The 21780-nt window shown below is 38.1% G+C and overlaps 1 protein-coding gene across 1 annotated transcript in view; it reads left to right on the top strand.

Moving 5' to 3' along the window:
- The window catches only part of LOC113064079 (neurexin-2-like), a 333624-nt gene that overhangs the window by 100774 nt on the left and 211070 nt on the right, over positions 1 to 21780 (top strand). The window contains exons 8-9 of the mRNA XM_026234620.1: positions 17663 to 17964; positions 20550 to 20594. Coding sequence (XP_026090405.1) covers positions 17663 to 17964; positions 20550 to 20594 — 347 coding nt within the window. The remainder of the gene's footprint in view (positions 1 to 17662; positions 17965 to 20549; positions 20595 to 21780) is intronic.

A 21780-nucleotide genomic window follows, 5' to 3' on the forward strand; every position in this document is an offset into this window, starting at 1 on the left:
CTTAAAAAAAGCCCTTGCTTCAGGGATTTTATCCCCCTCAGGGAGACCTTAAGACAAACCACTTAAGCATTTTTCATGCAACCGGGGCCATGATTCTCATTTGTAACAATAATATTCAGTCAGTTTTACCTCTTTGTCAGCAAAGTGAACTGGAATATCATGTTCGTCTAAGTTAGCAACACTAGCCAAGAAGGGCGGAGCTTAGTGACAGACAGGTCATTTAGCTTGTTTTGAATGCACAACCTACTGCATATAAGAAATGCTTATAACCTGCACAAAATAAATTAGTACTTATCATCACACACAACTAAATAAGTCAATGTTTTCTGTAAAAGACTTTATTATATTGTCTATTTTTACAGATTATTGTCCCACAGGTCTTTCTCAGGTGAGAAAAATCGCTGTGGCTACCTCTTTGGCTCAGATGGTGGCTGTATGTTTCTTCATCACTCTGTGCGGTCTCTCAGTCTCCAGATGTGAAAGAGACAGAGGTGGGGGCCCCGGTAGTAATATGTTACGGGGGAAGGGGGTCTTATCGTCTTTCAGTTGGAGTGGAATAATGAAAAGAGAACTTTGTTTTTAATTAAAATTGGGACCTTTGGGCATGATTAAGGGGCTAGTGATTAATCACCTCTCTGGTCCACTGAAGAGGCTGTGCTGGTCTTCCCAAAGCCTGTGAACAGGAATGATTTGCCCATGAGCCCTCCAGAGATAGGCCCTTGTTTAGGCCGTGGCTCGGCGGGGCCCCTTTGATGCCGTTTTACATACAGATATGAACCGGTATGATATTTTTAAAGTGGATTACCGCTATTGAAAGGTCAGCAGTGTAATATGAGTGTGTGTCGGATGCATTCACAGGCAGGATCGGTTTGTGGGAGTGGTAATATATCATGGGGAGTTTAGTGGCAAAGCAAAACAGCTGACTCGATTTTAACATCAAATTTTATGTTCCAAGAGTAATGTCTGCATTTAAAACGATAAGCTTGACCTACCTAATGCTGATTTTCCATAATATATCTTAGCAATAATTTAAGAAATGTTCTAGGTTCAGTACGAGCTCAGTCGACAGCATAATCTTGATTGCTAGAAATTAATTTTCACTTGTCCCTCCTCTAAAAAGAAAAAGTGATTTGAAGTGGAAGTGAACAGAGCCAATTCCTTAACGTTACAATACTCACATTTCAATAGAATTGCCACAATACATAAATGTTTAACATTTAAGCTTTTCTATGTGAAATTATGTGCAATTTTACAACTTTGCTGCCATGGAAAGCCAAAAAATCCCTTCCTCTATTTAAATATTATTATTATTTTATCTATAGTCGATCTGCTAATATCTATCATGTGCACTCAGTGAGTGCTCTCTTCTTGGTTTCATTACTAGACACACCCCTAACTGCTGATTGGCTGCAATCAATAGTCACTAATATATGCCATAAATGCTTTAAACTGACCTTAACTTGTAATGAACCCTGAATATTAATTTAAGGCCAACTAAAATGCATTTGCACGCGCACACTCAAAGCAGAAAGATTTCACTAATGACCCAGGCCCCAAACTAAGCTCATTCGTAATCCTGAATGTATAATGGCTTTACGATGAGCTTAAATGAGCATATCATGTCCTTGATGTGGCCTTGGCATTCAGTAGAACAGGAAAAAGAGGAATAGAAGGAATCATGATTTTCATAAGTGGTTATTTCGCAGGCAGCTGCATTTCTCTTTCATCCTAAGCTTATGTTGTTTCACTTTCTCCCTCTCTCTCTCTTTCTCCTGTCCTTCTCCTATTCGTGCATTTGTCAACAACAAGCAAAAAACGAAGGCACAAACATCCACGCTTATTTACCATAATCTGATTGTTAACTGGCGGGTATTTGAAGTATGCAGCTGCCCCCCTCTGAAGACAAGATTATCTCACAGTAGTAAATATCACAAAGACAGAATCCCTTTACCAATCCACAGTTACTCACCTTAGATTGAGGGCTCCTTGATTGTAAAGTCATGTGCTGCATGCTTAATGCAAACTAACAAACAAATATAATATCCCTCCTCCTCCACCACAGAGGTTCAGGACCCGCAGCTGTTGTTGCTGTGGCGAGTAAACCCATTTGCATTTTTTAAGGTGAGTTAATGAAAGTAAATCTCTGTGCCTCATTCCTCCCCGAATCTCATCCGTGTAGAAATCCAAGCCAAAGTTGCTGGCAAGGTCAGGGCTCAGAGCTAGTCCAAGATCTAATCTACAAAGCATACCCATTTCGGATGAGCCACGCCGTTTCTCCATCCAAGGGATCCGGAGGAAAAAAGATTCCTCTTTTTTTTTTTCACAAGACCTAGGAAGCCTTTTTTTCTCCTCCGTTCTATTGTTATATTATTAACCCTCTGATTGCTGATGAAGCTTTTTTTTTTTTTTTTCGCTAGAGCTCCAGATGGTGGTAGTGACACTGTTATTGGTTGACATTGTTTAGGGCACCTTGTGGTTTTTCTCCGAGAGATCACTTCCTGAAGAGGACATTAATAAATGCAGCTGTAACCAACCGTTCTGATCTTTGAAAAGGTCACCTGATTATCTGCGTGCTTGGTGACAATCAGAGTGTCAATCAGAGATCTGCTAAGAGCTCATTTATTCATTGAGATAAGTGCTTGGAAAATTGCATGGAACCCCAGGAAATGTCCAGGTCGTATTTGACACTGAAATCAACAAAACAACAACAACAACTTGTATATCGCAAGAAGAAAAAGCAGCATATTTTTTGTTTTGTTTTTGCATATGGCTTTATTTCATGACATTTAAGTGTGAGATTTAGATATTTTATATATATATATATATATAACCCTTTGATTTACAAATCTCACTGGAAAAAAGAAAAACTAAAACATAATCATTCCTATTTTTTTTCCCTCTGAAATAAATTAATGAATAAATAAATAAATGTAACCCTCTGATTTTACTGAATAAGTGGATACCTGGCGCGAGACTGTGAGGGAGTCATGATTCACTTCAGACGGGTTCATTGTGTTCGTTATGTTGCCTATTGATTACTGTTAGTGTGGGCAGAGAGCACACTCAACACATGCCTGCATCAATCAGGAACAATATAGATAAATGCTTATTTCCTCTTTCATTTCACATTACTGAAAGCCTCATAGCTGTTCTGTTTATATTTTGTGGGTTTTATATTGTTTTGGTCCCGATTATTATTATTTTCTTTGTGGCACCAATTAGTTTTTATTTTTTATAATCTGTAAATTGATATGAGTAATAGAAAGATGAGAAGACAGGAAGGTTTAGATGATTTAAACCCATTGCTTACATGAGCACCACAGCTCAATCTTTTGGCACATGTAGGGCTGTCACAATAACAAATTTTGCTGGATGATAAATTGTCCAAGAAATTATCGCAATAAACGATAATATTGTCGTTCTAAGACCAGTTTCCACTAATATAATGATAATGGAATAATAACGCAGGTACACCTTTTCAAATATCAATAAACTTTTATTTTATTTTATGGCAGATTCAGAGCAAGAAATACTGACATGTTGACTTTGTGTGGCTTAAACTAATTAATTTTGTATGTTATATTAAGTTTATATGCCAGTTAGGATTGCTCATATTGACTGTTTAACCGTTAACCGAAAGTAAACATTTTGACCGATGATTTGACCGTTCACATATCACGTCTTTTTTAAATTTTGCTCAAGTTTTTTATTTCAAATGCGGTTTGCGCTCATAATGGAAGCGACGCGATCATTTTTTCCAGGCACGTCCGCACCACGTCGAGTTAAAAACATCTCAGCTTTTCAGAATGAAGCAAGCGCGTGTGACAAGAACCAGCTCAATCAGCATACTTCGGGATGAAATTCCCAGTTGTTTTAAAAAAATGTGGTGCACCCAAACACTGCAGAGATTACTGTTTTTCTTCAAAATAAATCTTGTAGCAGAGTTACAGCAAGGGTTTTTCGGTGCTGGAAATCCATTAATGAAATTTCCTTGTTGTAACGGAGAGCACAGCTGATGGATGCTTAGCAACGACAGACGCCTCAGGAGCGCAACTGCCCGAGTGCTTTGGAAAGGCGAAAACAACGCATGCACGCATGTATGTGTGAACTCACTGGGTGCGTTGACACACTCAACTACACGCCTACAAACGTATTTAGCTGTAGTACAATGAAATATCATTTGCGAAGCAAACATCCACAAGAAAATGAAAAGCGCTTCCCAAAGCTGGTCACTCTAGCGAGACATTATCTCTTTATTCCCGAGACATCTGTGCCATCGGAGAGGGTGTTTTCTGCTGCGGGCTGTCCACAGGCTGCGCTCCAGACTAACCACACATCTTGACATGTTAAAATGTTTTCAAATTAAAATTGAAAAAAGAAATTATCACGACCAAAAACAATTATCTAGCTCATTTTTCTTATCTTTCTTGTCTATCGCGACAGGCCTATGCACATGTGCTTACCATAAAGCCATGGTTCCAGCATTATACCATTTCTCTGTTCTTTTCGTTCTCCTTTTCACTCCTAGTAGTGCGCTGCAGTCCTGATCATGAATTTTTGGCTAATGGTTTATACAAATAAATTCAGGGTGAGTTGCACTAGTAAACTTACCAAGATTAAATCAAAGTTTAGTTGTCTAATTATCTTTGCATTATATATATATAAAAAATATATATATATATATATATATATATATATATATATATATATGAGTAGTAGTATATATACGAGTAGTAGTAGCCTAATTAGAATTGTATTAATAAAGATGAATGGAATATTGTAAATACATTGCACTTGGTTTAATAATAGCCTATCAATATCATGTATATATAAAATAGCCAATATATAAGTTGAACTACAGTAATATAATTGGATATTAATATATATTACTGATATTCCTTCCACTTCAGCAAATGAAGACTCAAAAACATTAAGATCATCAACAAAAACAACTACAAGGTAGATACAGAAACTCAAAACCGCCTTTCAACATCTTTGCAACATCTTTGAGTTTCTGTATGTATCAGGTCGTAGTTTTTTTTGATGATCTTCATGTTTTTCAGTCTTTAATTGCTTAAGTGGAAGAAATCCCTCTTCTGTGTCACTGTTGCTAACTTTAATAACCTGTAATGGCCACAAATATTTGCCATTAAGCACATTTTAAAATTAATAAGACTCCTAGAGTGCTTTGCTTTCACAGCTGCTGAATGGACTTGAACCATTGTTGAACACTTTTACTGCAAACATTCTGGAGCCGCTCTGTATTTAAGCCTGTTGAATGAAATTCACATTTGGATTTTAAAGTGCACAAGGATTGTAATTTAGATCAAATCATCATTATCAGATGATTATGTACTAATCGCAAACAAACTGTACTGCAAACAAGCTACAACAGTTACTCTGAACCTTTACCAAAACCTCAGCAAGCCAACCTACAATGGCTTTATATAACCGGCACACATGAGCACATGTTGGTTTGAGTCGTGGTCTCTGCAAATGACACAAGCCTGGGCCAATGCTGTGGGGTCTGGAATCTCCCCGTTTCATCTCTCCAGCACATCTGAGTCAGTCTACTGATGTTTGCTCCTGCGGTGGGGGTGACATTTGTTTGAGAACTGCTGCCACCTTATCAGGCAGACAAGAAGTGACTAACATGTTGCACTGCATAATACTGAAGCTGTCAATATATTTGGATTACGGACATGTGCTCGGTTTCAGAATCTGTCTGTCAAGAAATTATTTGAATTAGTATGGACGCAATGCATTTTTAATATAAAATATATTAAAAAAGAAAATTTTAATTTTAAGTTGTTGTAATACTTTTATAAAATTACGGCCTTTACTGTATTTTTTTATCAATTAAATGCATCCTTAATGAACATACGAGTCTCCAATTGGTTATTTTAGGTAGCACTGTAAGTTCCTAACCTTCTGAAACAGCCTTGTTTTTCTCTATTATTTATTATTCAGGCCAGGAGACTCATCATTCAGTTTTCAGGTTCCAGGTGTTTAAATGTTTATTTTGGTGCCTTATATTTATCTCATATAACAATTATGTAGTATTGATGCGTTCATTGATTGTCTAGGTAGCACATAGTCTTCCAGTATGATGCAGTAATACACAGCTGTTAGGAGCAGGTATAGCAGTGATTGCTTGAGAAGTTCTGTTGTCTCGCGGTTCGCCAAGTTTAGTCTGCCATAATCAGAAATTCCATTTACCTGCCGACACTTCTGGAACATACCCCTCCCCCTCCCCCCCAGCAGAGAGCCTCTGCCAATCACAAAATCTCTTTAGCTTTCCACAGTGATGACAGCTTCAGAGGACCAAACCACAGCTCATGCCCCCTCTTACACAAACACACACACACACAGAGAGAGAGAGAGACACTAATATAGGAAAGCCTCATCATGAGTATTGATTTTCAGTCTTTGGTCATCACTGCTGTGCTAGAAATGGCGCCAGGTTGTTGTCGACATATGTATGTTAAGATTACATGTTTGTGGATGTATGGGGAAGTTATTAGCTATCAGCATTATGATCAAACTCATTATGCAGATCTTACTCATAAGTATTTAAATAACTTGTCACCAACACATGTCATTGTTTTTTTCTTCTTCACTATTTATAAAAAATAATAGGAATTATTTGTATTCATTTTTAGTTTTAGGAGTTGATTTGTAATTTATTACTACTTGCACAAAATGTAAAATCATACACTGTCTTACCCAGTCTAAATATTTTGAGAGAAAGAAACCTACCTATCTATTTATTTATTTATTTAATATATTTCATATATTATATATTTCATTTTTCCACTGTTTTCCACTGATAAACAGCAAGTGCTAGCAGTCCACTAGAAAAAAAAATAATTGCACAGGTTGCTCTCTTTCGACAGATAATGATCTTCCCTTGAGGCTGTGATTGTGAGAATCTTTTCTCCTCCCTGTGAAATATGCTCATGTGACGATAATGATGGTTTGTTGATTGAAGCTCCCTAAGAGAAAGCTGCATGATCTTGCTGGAATATTACACGAATGTAATACCGCTCTTACCTGCATTTTAAACACAACAGCTTTATAGATATAAAGAATCAAAGGTTGCCAGAACTGTTTGAATTATTTTGCAACTAGATTGCATCACTGCAAAATTGGCCTTTTGTTTAACTTTTTTTTTTCTTACTATTATTTATGAGAGGCCGGTGGCCTGTGACAGGGATTATCTTTTTTCACAGCAAGAGTCCAGATCAAGGGATAACCTATTTGCAAGTATATGCTGCATTACAGCAGGAGATGAATTGCTTTGGAGATAAGGGGCTTTACCAGGGTGCTGTGCAAGGCTGCACGTGGAACAAATATTGTGAATGTCTATTGACCGTGCAGGACAAAATGTTACAGAGAGAGATTCAAATTTACAATTGGGACTTTTATTTATAGTGTTCAGTATAGTTGGTCCTCTAAATATTTCTGATGGAAAACACTTTCCTTTTGGTGTTTTTTTTTTTTTTTTTCTATTTTAGATCGTAGCTAAAATTTTACTCACCCACAGACCATGGAAGATGAAGATGAGTTTATTTCTGAACTGATTTGGAGAAATTAAGCATTACATCACTTGCCCAGCAATTGATCCTCCACAGTGAATGGGTGCCATCAGAACGAGAGTCCAAACAGCTGATAAAAAAAAATAAAAAGACCATCACAATGATCCACAAGTAATCCACAAAACTCCAGTCCATTAATTAATGTTTTGAGAAGTGAAATGGCATCAAAATGTTTTTAACTTCAAACCGCTGGTTCCAGCAAAACCAAAGTTGTCTCAGTGAAAAAGCTATCTTCACTGAATCAGGAGAGAAATATACACAGATCAAGCACTGTTTACAAGTGAAAACAGTACAAAATTGAAAATTCTAAAAGAAGATATTTTGAAGATAGCTGGTAATAAAAAAGTTGATGGTTCCCATTGACTTCTGTAGTAGGAAAAGTAATACTACAGTATGGAAATCTATGGGAACCACCAACTGTTTGAATACCAGCAATCTTCTAAATATCTTCCTTTGATGACAGAATTTTCATTTTTGGATGAACTATCCCTTTAATGATGGATTTGACAAACATATAGCTTTCTAGTTCACTAGATTGATGGACTGGAGTTGTGTGGATTCCTTGAGGATCTTTTATCAGCTGTTTGAAATCATTCTGATCAGAGGTGTCAAGCCCAATCAGGAAACTTTTAAAATAATGTCTAACATCAGATTTCTAATATTTCTTGACGAAGATGTGACGTTCTTTGACGTGCAATATAACATGTTTTTTGGGGAATACTTGTGCTGTAAACGTGCTAAGAAATGATTGTATAGTTTTTTTTTTATTATTCTACTCAAATTCTCATTTGAATCATAGTTATACAACATATTTGTTGCAAATTCAGTTCAAGTACAGATATTGAATTAAAGGGATTCTCAATAAATTTATGAATAATGTTGAAGGGAGCTTTGATTAAAAAAATCTATTGAAGATAAATTCCCTTCATTTTAGGTGTTCATTATGTGTATTTCACAGAGTAAGAGTTTTTAACATTTGTTGTAAGCCCTTTGATCAGATTGCTGACAACCGTCCTCAGTATGGTGCCATACTGTTTGTATGAAAACGCCCCTCTTTTTCTTCTAAGGACAGATTTTATCTGTGAAATCAGCAGAGCAAAGTGGCCTGTGGGTGCTTTTAATATTTTAAAGATGAGGTCTAATGACACCATAGGGCTGGGGAGGAGAAAAGAAATGTTCAGTAAAGACCAGGGAGACTCTGCTTTGAGACTGTTGTCATCTCCCTCTTGGGAAACTTCTGTTAATTTATTTCTGCTCTGTTTCTCTCACAAATCAATTAAGTCCATATGTATTCCAGATTGAACTCATGCATTTACATGCCCTTAATATGAATCTAGACTGTGTGCACTGCAAGTCATGCCGGTAGACAATATATTGTATATCAACGATAGTCAAAGATATCGCCTGTCTCTGCTGCCTTTGACAATTTCAAGACTATTATTATTATTATTATTATTATTATTATTATTATCAGGCTAGTATTAATATGCAATTAATATTAGGGCTTATTTGTTCCATCATATTTCTTTATATGTGTTTTTTACAGTGTTGCATTATTCTCAATGAAAACATTGGTGCTAGTTTTATTGTTGTTGATTTAGTGCTCTTTGAATGCTGGTGTCCCTTGATGCACATTACTGTCGTGGCCAGTCTCATTTTCAATCTGCACAAAGGGGGAAATAGCACAGTTAACTCCAATAGAATTGCTTTCCCTTGCTCCTCTTTCTCTTGCTCCATTTCTCTCTCTGTCTCTCTCTCTCTCTCTCTCTCTCTCGTAGCCATGTTTAATCTGCAAAGCAAATGGCTTCGGCTGCTGCAGGGCCTTGACTTAATCAGCTGTTGATATTTCTCTCTCACTCTCCCCAAGCAGCAGACATACCAACCTGTCAGAATAAGCAACACATAACCACACCACCACACATGACATTAAAAATGAGTTCTGTGTCGTATTTGTCCCTGTTGTCTCATCAGAAGCTGTGAGGTTGGAGCATGTGTGTATCTTTAATTGGACATGTCTGCTTCAGATACGCACTTTAAGCTCAGCCAGACAGAGGGAGAGGTCGTGATGAGAGCCTCAGATGCTGCATTCTCATAAGAGGACACAGTTTGCTGGAATAATAACGCTTAGATTACATTTGGATTGCCATTACTTCCCACTGTGCAGCATTCAGTTGGCCTTTATGGTGTGGCTTGTCTTCTCTCCCGTCGGTCACATGCGTATTTAGTGGAACTTCATCAGTATTGTTTTTGATTGCTACAATTTTCTTTTCATTGCCTTATTCGGTTCAATAATTTGGTACAATCCAATCTACAAATACCACCAACTGTCATTCAGGAGCTTTTGGTGTCTGTAGGAATAAGAGTAATGTTCGATGGGAATCCGATTTCTGTAACAATTCTTCATACATTTAAATATAGGCTTCAATTTTCAAAACTTTTTTTGTTTTTTTGAGTGAAACAAAATCAAGCTGTGTAGGTCTGATTTCCAAACAAGTCGATTCTTTTAAGAGATTTAAAAACTTTATTAGTGTAGTTTGACCTAAATAATGAACAAATAAACAAAATAATGTAGTGAACAGCAGATATGATGGCACCAGAAGTCCACACATCACAACAGGAATCCCTTTTTCCCACTGTGGTTAAGAAGTTTTGATGGGACCCTCAATGACAACTAAGACTACATTTACTCGTCAACGATGTAGTCAAAAAAGTTTCACGTATGCATGACAACATTTTCAAAACGTGTACACACATCTTCGAAAAAGGCAAAAATGCTGTTTTATGTATGCCAGGCCAGTAGTTCATGCTGTCACCTTGTTAGTAAACAGTAAGTGTAGGGAAGTGACGATTATATGTTGGTTATATGGTTGTAATATTGGTGAAGTAAATCCACACTGTGCTGAAGAAGCGTTAGCAAACTTATGAGCAGCAACCACAATAGCATGTACTCCGCCATTGCTGTGTATATATGTTTGTGCTTCCCTTTTAAATTGACACGTACTGTGCATGTCTACATACCTAACATGTACTAAGTATGCGCATGACATCACCATTTTCAAAGATTCCCATATTGGGCGTTTACACAGAAACAAGAACAAGTAATCCAGTCTACTCCCACTGTGACCGGAAGGAAACCAGTGGAAAACATTTCCCATTGGTGGATTGCTCACCTGACCAAGTGGAATGTCAGCTTACCAAATCTTTTCCCAGAGGTCTTGATATTAGGTTGTTGCTGTATGAGATTGCTATTTGTGTAGAGACTTATTATTATCCAGGGTCAGTGTATACACATAGCTACATTATGCTTATTTACTATTCCAAACCAGCATCAAGAGTGACCACAATTGACTGACCAATAAACTGATAACTATCCATTCATTGCTTCATCTAATCTGTTGCTCAATTTCTTAGCATTCATCCAGTTAACACCCATTTGCATAGTAGTTTGTAGCTTCTGTTTGATTGAATACATTTTCTTAGTAGTTTAGTCATTTCCCCTTTGTTAATTAGTCAGTACGATACGGCACGGCTCAACTCTGCTTGGTTTGTGTTTCCACTGAAGTTTAGTGCCGCTTAAGATGGGCAGGATTATTCTCATGTCATTATTGTTGCGTTTTAATGTTCCAGTCACCACCAGTATTTCTGATCCTATTCACAAATCTGTCCCCCAGAATATTTTACTGTTTGAATGTCAGCAATTAATATATCAGAACAAATACATTTTTATATAGTTCCATCCAAGAAACACCATTTCAGACGAATAACTCGTCAGTAGGGAAGCTTTGTATCTTAAATGACAGAAAATCTTGTCAATGGTGGGGAAAGGATTGAATGTACTACAACTACTATGAATAATTATGCAGAATAAAAAATAAATAATAATAATTGCTACGTTGCTCTTGATTCCCATCCCTCATGTTAACCAATAGCCAAAATATTCCACAGACATTAAATTGTAATGTTTTGTCTTTCAGATGCTTTTCCAATAAACAGAATTATGAATAATATTTTTTTTTTCATTCCGATAATTGAAATTTTTGTGTGCCAGAATTGCTTTTTGTGTGCCATGAATGGATTTCTTTCCCTTCCACCCCTTGTTTGATCATAAGTCCTTCAATCCATGTCTTGTCCTCCTTCCCTGTCTTTCTCTCCAGCTCATAACCTATTTCTTTTCCTTCTCCCAGTCTGTCGCTGTTGATTTCACACCCCCTCACGTTTAGTAATAGTGTTTTCATATTTGAGACATGGACATTAGTGCATAATGACAGTAAGTCATGATGCCTGAAGAACTGATTGCTCCAGTCTTGTCATATCAAAGACACAAAGGACTCTTAAGTATATAAATCAGGCTATTCTACTCTAGCTGAGAGCATCCGTCAGTGTGCTCTGAAGGTTTAGGGTGAACTCTGTTTATTTCTCTCATCTCTTTTGAAGTTCGTGATCGGAGGCTGGACATGAAGATTTAGACATCTCATCAGCCACACCACATATCTGCACATAACTAAATCTGGCTTTACGGGCTCTGTGTTAAGGGGCGACTCCAGTGGTTGTTTTTTGCTCTGTTTTCCTCTGGCTTGGTCTGAAGGAGAGTGTGTTTATTCGGTGCTTTAAGTGGAACTTTGTCCATTTACACAATTGCTAATCATGGTGAATGTAAATAGACATTATTCAGAACAAGCAGACAAGTACCTTGAAAATTAATTCAAATTAATGCTAAACCTGTGTTTTAGTCCATTTTTGGACTATTGGGCTCAATGGTAAAGATGGGGGGATGTGAGAGTTTCAGGCCAGTTGACAACATTTTTTTTATGTCACTAAGTTAAAGATGTCTCGCTAACATGTAAAAGGTGTTTTTTTTTTTTTCTCCTCTCTGAACTTTAAATGGCATTAGGCAGAAGTCTGTTGAATTTTGAAAGTATGAATTATGACAATCCTTATCGATGGATTGCTGTTTATTAGTGCAATCTTGGAACAATCTTGGTCCAAGATAAAAATAAAAAATTGCTTACCAGGAACACACAAGCATGAGACTTCAATGATCCTCATACCACACCTACTGACTACTTAAAGACAACATGGAATCAGAATTGACCATTTTATATATATATATATATATATATATATATATATATATATATATATATATATATATATATATATATATATATATATATATATATATATATATATAATCTATTTATAATAATAATCTATTTATGCAATGGCTTTTGTAGGCTATGTGTTAAACTTATAAATACATGTCCTAATTATGATATTATAAATTGATTTCTTCTCCTACCTACCACTTTCCTGATAAAATCAAGTAACCGTATGCTATTAATTGTTTCACATTATGAATGTTAAATGTGTGTTGAATACAGTACTGTTGTCTTTGAGGATACTTTGTGAAAAAAAAAAAAAATCTATTCTATTCCCCATCCTACGAAGATACAGTTGTATTCAGCATGTCAAAGTTTGTCAAAAACAGTGGTATCAAAATAAAATTCCTTCATGACAAACTAACAACTATCAACTGCTTATGAACCTGTATTTGCTGCTTGAATGATCCGCTTCTGTCACGCTCTCAGCTTCCTGCTGCCTATATACAGTTGGACTTCCCTGTGAACATGTAAATTGACTGACAGGCAGAACGCACCTCAAAGTCTACTGATTGGTTAATGTGAACGAATCTAAATTTGGTATAGATATTTTATATTGCATACAAAAATTAATAACACGCTGCACCTTTCTGTTTGCGAATATATTTGAGTCACAATTAATTTGTCAGAAGCATTGTTCCTATCTGAGGAATTTGCCACTACAGCGGTAACATCTGAGTCACTTTCAGACTGCACTTTTGAAAAGTTAAAGCTTCCCTGATATTGTCAAATCCCATCATGTCACGTTGTTTTATTGTTAGAAACATATACTTTTTACTTAGTCATAGCCCCTGTGTTTTGTGGGTCAGGTTCTCTTTGCGTCACACTGTAGTCAGTGAGAAATAAAAGAGAGAGAGAGAGAGAAACAAAACTCTTAAGCACACATGGCTCAGTGGGGCTTTGTTTCTCATCTCTTAAAGAGTTCCTCACTACGTGGTTGGTGTGCTTGTTGTGGAATGCGCTCTGGCTGTTTATTCTCCACTGAACCAAGTGGCACTATGATAAGATTCTGCCGCTGTAATTTTGCAAGGTCACTTTTCCTTGGTGAAGATGTCTGGTTGGTTGATTCGTGCCCAATCATTTCTTTCCTAACTGATGGTCTGAGCCTTCTTGCTTGATGAAATATCACAAGTCTTCAAATTAATGTTATGCTCTGCTGATTAAACCTGGAATGGAATATTTCATACAATTTTAAGCAGCTGAGCAGGTTATGTATGCATATCTGAAGGACGAATATTGCTATACCACTCCTGTAAAACATGATTGTCTGAGATGTGTTGGCAGAGGCTTTCTAAATGCATTTTAATAGATTAACTCACACAGTGTATGGTTTGTTTTTATTTGGTTTTTGTGATATACGCGATAATGAAATATTCCATGTAATATGCATTTTTTCACATAATGTAATAATGCAGTTTTAACAGAATGCCTAGTTATTACATTGAGTTGCTACATAATTTGTACTTTAAAATTTATTTAAATGAAAAATAGTAACTTTAAATTGTAATAATACTTAGCAATATTACTCTTTAAACTGTATTGAGATGTATAATGTAACACCGCCTTGGTGAGCATAAGACACTTCTTCCAAAAACGCCTCAGGTTACGTATTTAACCATGGTTCCCTGAAGGGAATGAGACGCTGGGTCAAAGCGCTTTGGGAACACCCTTTGCATGACCACGCTCTGAATCACATGGAAGGGCAAGACGTCATGGGCAGGTGAGGTCATTGACCAGGAAGCTTAAAAGCACGTGCAGTGGAGCCAGCGTCAGCTTCTAGGAGTGAAGCATGCACTGGCAGAGATGCCTGAAGTATGGCACCGAGACACAGTGTCTCGTTCCCTTCGGAGAACCATGGTTACATACGTAACCTGAGACGTCCCCCTTCAGGAACTCAAGCTGTGTCGAAGTGCTTTGGGAACGAGAATACCCACAGCACCAGACGTCCAAATCCCTGCCCCGTGTGTAGCTAGGGCAAGAGAACAGAAGAGCCTGAGAACCTGACAAATGTTAGGCGTGTGGACCAACCCCCTGCATCACAGATGTCCTGCATGGACACACATGCTAGAAAGGCATTGGAGGCCACCATAATTCTGGTCGAGTGAGTCTTAACCCCCAATGGCGAGGAGAGATCAGAGGACTTGTAAGCAATGAATATGGCATCCACCAACCACCGATTGAGGGTCTGTTTTGTAGATGAAAGAATCTCTTAGGTGGACAGTAGAACACTAGCAGTTGGTCCGCCTATCTCCACAGGACAGCTCAGTGGATGTATGCATCCAGTGCTTGCACTGGACACAATTAAGCTTCTGCTGGTCGGACTCCCAAGAGGGAGCAGGACGGAAAGCCTGGAGTACGACAGTCCGTGATGATTGGAGGATAGTCTCAACTGTAATGCAGACTTTGTGTGCAGACACCAGTGTTGACGTTGTACGCAGCGGCTTGCAGGGCAGTGCTGTAGCCTTTAAGGACTATGTTGTGGCTGGGGACTGATAACTTGCCAGTGTCTGTTCAACCCGGGGCATCGCCCTGCATAACCATGCTCACTCAACCCAAACACATTCCCATAATAGTCTGAGGCAGGGATGAAGATTGGGGAAAATGGCAGGCTCCAGAATGTAGGTGATGGCCTCAACCACATAAAGCATTCATCTAACTTGCTTCGATGCGGCTCGGCCTGCTTCTCAGTGGGCCAATCATTTTTTAACTTGGCCACAGCATTGGTAAACACCTCCATTAGCTCCTCATACTGGGGCTATTCAGGGGCAAAACCTTATCGATGCCCTCCACATCAACCTCCTTGGAGGAAGACAGGCAAAGTGTCAATTCCTCACCCCAGAAGGAAGAACCCCATGAAGGTAGCAGCCACTCTGCCTCGGTGGAAGCGGGACCAGCACCGTGAAGAATGCTGGTGAAGCCTCCCTCCACAAAGAGAGCCTTCAGGAAGCGAAGTGTACGCAATGGAAGAAGCTCTCAATGCGGGCAGTCGGCTTCCTTGAGAGCCGACTCGGTGTGCTCCGCTCCCTGGCTCCACCACATATGCTTTTATGCTTCCTGGTTGATGACGTCACCCGCCCATGACGTCTCATCCTTCCATTGGAATGATTACACATGTGATTCAGAGCGTGGTCACGCAGAGGGAATTCCCAAAGCACTTTGATGCAGCTTTAGTTCCCGGAAGGGTAACATAATCTTATCACCCCTAAACTTTTGAATGGTAGTGTATATTGTGTAAAGTGACGTGATATTCAGCCAATTATGGTGACCCATACTCAGAATTTGTGCTCTGCATTTAACCCATCTGAAGTGCACACACACAGATAAGTGAACACACACACACACTGTGAACACACACCCGGAGCAGTGGGCAGCCATTTATGCTGCGGCGCCCGGGGAGCAGTTGGGGGTTCGATGCCTTGCTAAGTCGTGGTATTGAAGGTGGAGAGAGAACTGTACATGCACTTCCCCCACCCACAATTCCTGCCGGCCCGGGACTCGAACTCACAACCTTTCGATTGGGAGTCCGACTCTCTAACCATTAGGCCACGGCTTCCCCATTTTTATTAGTTTTATTAGTATATTAGTATGTAAACTACTAAACTAATAAACTAATAAACATTCTGTATATGACATGTTTGAGGGAGAAAATTAACCTGTTATCAAAGTGTTTCGGTTTAAAGTGAACTATATTTACTGTTTAGATTCAACTCAAGCAGATCAGTCTCTGTAAGGCTATGATTTCGAATATTTGAAACAATCATACTCTTTCTAGATGTTTTTGATTGTTAATTCTTGCTTTCATTTATTTTGTCATTTTTATCAAGATGTTTACATGAGTCATTTAATTAACGCCATGATCTAACAGCAATTTTGTTAACTAGATTAAAACTGCGTGAGACTTTAAACGGCATTTTCTGCCTTGCTCAGTCTAGCTGTTTTGAACAAGGCTTATGTAAACATTCTGCCTTAAGAGTCACGTCCAATTGTGGTCAGACTCGAAAACTCGAAACTAGGCTAATTATACAGAGCTTGGCTTTACATCACACAGGCAATCCACCAACTACTTGAATTTGAAAACTTAGTATTGCACATCCAAAAAATAAATAAAAATAAATCGTGATTTGGGCTCCACATGACACCAGGAAAAAATGAACAAGCTGTCTGTGAAAGTGATGATTTTTAACAACCTAAAATAACGAAGATGAGATATTTTGACAAGCTTCCTCAGTCGCCTATTTTCTTAATGACGGTATTTTGAAATTCTACCTCGTTCATCACAGCTTTCACATCTTACAGTGGCGTTCGCAAATCAAACTGTTATTTAACAGTGCGGCTGTGTTTTATTTCAGATTATTCCTGACAGCCCGTTTTCAGCTCGTTTAATTGCACGCTTGCGGTTTAATTTCAGGACGGCAAGCTTTACATGCATAAATGACCTTCACGATTAGCTGATGCGCCCAGCACTGGAGGAGATTACACTAATTTACACGTGTGACATCACTCACCTCTGTGGTTCATATTTACTGGAAGTGCGAATACAGAAGCATGTGTAGTCCAGTGAGATTTCCTACATGTACAATGATTCATGCTTGGAGCTGTCTTGTACTGTTAATTTGTGGTTTGTTTATGCTTCATTTGAGCCAGTGGCCTTAAACCTCTCATTAGCCAAAATCACATAAAGGCTAAAGTCTTGCCCAAACTTTTCTGGGTTGTTAAACATGCTATGAGTATTTTACATGCATTTCCATTTCATTTATTTCACTGATCATTCTCAAATGTTTGGTTGGTTCTGTGAGTCTATAAAATACAGAGAATATAAAGAAGAGTCAGTTCTCATACACTTGGTCCATATCCATCCCAGCTCTAATGACTTTCCCTTGCCTTTTTCTATCTTCCTTCAACAAGGCCAAGCGGAGTCAGTGGCCACGTTCAAGGGTAATGAGTTCTTCAGCTACGACCTGTCCCAAAAGCCCATCCAGAGCAGCACAGATGAAATCACCCTGTCCTTCCGAACGCTACAGCGAAATGGCCTCCTGCTCCACACCGGCAAGTCTGCCGACTATGTCAATCTGTCTCTGAAAAGTGGGGCAGTGTGCCTGGTGATCAACCTGGGCTCCGGTGCCTTTGAGGCTCTGGTGGAGCCATCCGACGGCAAGTTCAACGACAATGCCTGGCATGTGGTCCGTGTGTCCCGCAACCTACGTCAGGTAACGTTCACCTTTGCACATCGTGACTTGACTTGACTTGATCGTTACTCCACAGGGAACTTAATTTAGTCTTTCTGATATATTTGATGACTGAATTTAGGTTAACTTGTATAATTGTGACAAGTAGGTGTATAAATGTGTCATTGTAGTATTAACTCTTTAAAACTGCTTTTAATGATTTCTGCACTGCCAGCAAAAGTAATTAAACTCTGAGTTTTTGATTGGCTAACAAATGTCAGTCAGTGTGAATTGTTTTTTTTTTTTTTTTTTTTTTTTTATGATGATCACAATAACAAAACTGATTCTCACTGCAGCTATTTTAAAGATATATATCAGGTAATAGGGAATTTCAAGCATGGTTTTAAGTCAATCTAAACCTTTTATTTAGCTATGTGTTTGTTCTGAAATAGCTGTTATTCCACATATGAAATCCTGTTATATCAAGAGTATATTGTTTATAATAAAAGGTGAATTTTAGACTGCATTTTTGGGGATGGGGTCCCTCCAAACAAAAGTGAGCACCCAAATTTTCTTCAGGAAGGAGCCTTCAGTTGGGCCGTTAACAAAGGAAATATATTCGTTTTTAAACCTAACAGGATGTGTCACTAACATTGTTACAGATTTTGCAGGAACAAATTCTAAAACCTGTAAACAACAAAATGTTGCTTCCTGAAGTCAGTGTTTTTTTTTTAGTTGGTTTAACTCAAGCTTAAAGGGTTAGTTCATCCAAAAATGAAAATGATGTCATTAATAACTCACCCTCATGTCGTTCGACCTGTAAGCCCATTGTTCATCTTCAGAACACAGTTACACAGTTTAGATTTAGTCGGAGAGTTCTCAGTCCCTCCATTGAAAATGCATGTACGGTATACCGTCCATGTTCAGAAGTGTAATAAAAACATCATCAAAGTAGTCCATGTGACATCAGAGGCTCAGTTAGAATTAGTTGAAGCATCAAAAATACATTTTGGTCCATAAATAACAAAAATTACGACTTTAATCAGCATTGTCTTCTCTTCCGGATCGGTCATGAGTGCATTCACAACACTGCAGTTATGCTGCTGACATATGACGCTGCTGACACTCACACTCACAACAGACCTGGAAGAGAAGACAATGCTGAATAAAGTCATAATTTTGTAAATTTTTTAATATAATAAGTACATTGAGCAGCTTGAGCTATACCAAGCCGAGTCATACCACGCAGTGGAAAAGCACCATTAGTGGCTGTTGTTTTGGAGCTTGTCCACCTAAAAATGCTAGCCGTCAGAGAATTAACAAGGTAATATGTAACACTGATTGCAAAATAAATTTTGTTTCAAAATAGATTCACTTAGAGCAAAATATTTCTGTTGTTGGAATCTTGGAGGTCACTGCAGGATTGAAGTACCATTAAGCCACAGGCACTTCCAGACATAGACAGCAGTGATAATTACCTTCCAGTTGTTACTAACCAGTATGGATGTGTGTGTGTGTGTGTGTGTGTGTGTGTGTGTGTGTGTGTGTGTGTGTGTGTGTGTGTGTGTGTGTGCGCGAGTCCCTGTTGAGGAGAAGTGTTTTGATTTGGCAACTCCATTCAAGTCCAGACTGCACCGCTCTGTTTTGCCTCTGATTAAATCCACAACGTGAATATGCTCCAATTACGCCAGCAAAATAATCTGTCCGCATTCAGCAAGCTTTCCATCTTGTGGAGAAGGGTGAATGTTTACTATTTGTCATTTAACCTAAGAGAAAACGGGTCCCTCTATCACAGCCTTCAAAAAAGCAGGATTAGTAGTAGTTAGCAATAGTTTTTTACAGTGCCATTATCCTGAGTGTTTCGATCTGTTATTGCTGAAATATGATAATATGATATAGAGAGCATCGTATAGACACACACTATGGCTGCTCGCTTCTGCTGCCACTGATTATTTCTCCATTTGACTGACATAACCTTTAGCTCAAGTGTTGCTTACAGAGCCGAGGGCGCACTTTGCGTCTGTTAACGAATGAGCTGTATTTTTGTTCAGCCACGACAAATTATGAAAGTACCGAACTCACAGATGCCGAGCAGGCATAAACGAGCACATAATGCGTGTTGACATTTTTGCTTTTGTCATTCATTTACCTTAAATAATAAGTGAGTCGCTACTGCTGCTGTCATTCTTTACTCTAACGCTGCTGCCTCTGCAAGACCCTTCCTTCAAAACCCTCCCTGAACCATCATGTTTGACAGATTAGTTGAATTCTCTCTCTTTTTCTCTTTTATACTAACACCGAAGCTTCTAAATGGATTTGTCATTGTTTATCTTCTGCCTTTACCCCTTCAAATACTAACATGAAATCCTCCATGGAATGTGAGCCATCTGTTTGCCGTTGACAGTGTCCATAGAAATTGGGTATAAGCTAACAGATTTCAACAGCTATTTTTTTTTCTCATTCTTCCTGGGAAGATATATTCTAATGGAGGGCGGAGAAATTAGTATCATTTGGTGGTATGCTCAAATTTGCTTACAGTTTGCTATATTTCAATCCTTCTAAAGCTTCTGTGGAGTTTATGGTATGTAATTTTACTCTCCCTCCTTGTTTTTTCTTTTTTTTTGAAGCGCGCAGGGGTTGGACTCCCTACGGTAAACAAACTGCATTATATGGTAGATATCACATTCTAATTTGTCTAGTTTGGTTTGGCCCTTTCTTTTTATCTCTTTTTGCTTTTACTGTGCAGAAACGACTAAAGAAAAGTAAAAAAAAATGGCATCAATCCCCAGGTGCCATGCAAAAGTTCATTTTTTGCCATTTGCAATGTATGTACATTTTTGTTTGTTTTTGTTTTTATGCCACTCACAATCCACCCACCCATATCCTTATTAAAATGCTTTTTGTTGTATGAGTTCTACCATTAATAACACATCTTATTTGGCTGAGAGTTTCTTCGGTGGGCAAAAATTATGCTGTAAGCTGCTGACTACAGTCTGGGCCACCCTATGGCCGACACTGGATTCGTACCAACAAGTGCATATTTTTATGCTTAATGTAAAACCTGATGTATTGCTCCAAAACCATATCCTCAGAATTACACCGACAAACCTGCCAATTACATAAAATTACACGTGAATCTAAAATACATCTAAAATGTACAGTGTCAAAGTAAAAGGGCAGAGGGGTGCTCTTTCAAAGCATTTCGTAATTTCTCAGATAAGAGATAATCAAAAAAAATATTTGACTTCAGCTCTTGTGCAGCATTTCTGTCCACCTGCTCCATTCTCTCATTCTTCCCCTTTGATGTTGGCTTTTAATAAATGCTGCAGCATATAATTCATACAGATATTTCGGTGCACTGTATGATGTAGCATTTAATAATTCAGATTTTTGCTTAGATGTGTCTCTTAATGTGCAGTTTTCTTTAAGCATTGTGCTCATATCTGCCAAGTTAATCAACAGGAGAGAAGGGCAGTGAGGGCTTTTGTAGATGCAGCTACATTAGCTTAGATACAGTTGTCAATATCACAATATATGCCCTATGCACAAAAAAAAAAAAAAAAAAAGGCAAGGAGAAAACTCTACTCTTCAAACTTTGTTGCAGACAGACGAGTTCATTGTGAAGCTTGACTATAATGGGAGCGATTTAGTTTTGACACACCGTGTAGGTACGGTGTACCTGTGGGTTGCTTATGGTTGCCAAGCAACATCTTAACTCCAACTAATATAGAATTCAACTGCATACATCTGCTATTTTTCAGCGGCTTCAGATTTGATTAAAACTGTCATATTTGTAATATTCTTTTGATTCTTGTTTTTACCTAAAGCATTGCGTAATGTAAAATGGTCATTTATAAT

Source organism: Carassius auratus, chromosome 46 (assembly GCF_003368295.1).
Source record: "Carassius auratus strain Wakin chromosome 46, ASM336829v1, whole genome shotgun sequence".
Classification (NCBI taxonomy): domain Eukaryota; kingdom Metazoa; phylum Chordata; class Actinopteri; order Cypriniformes; family Cyprinidae; genus Carassius; species Carassius auratus.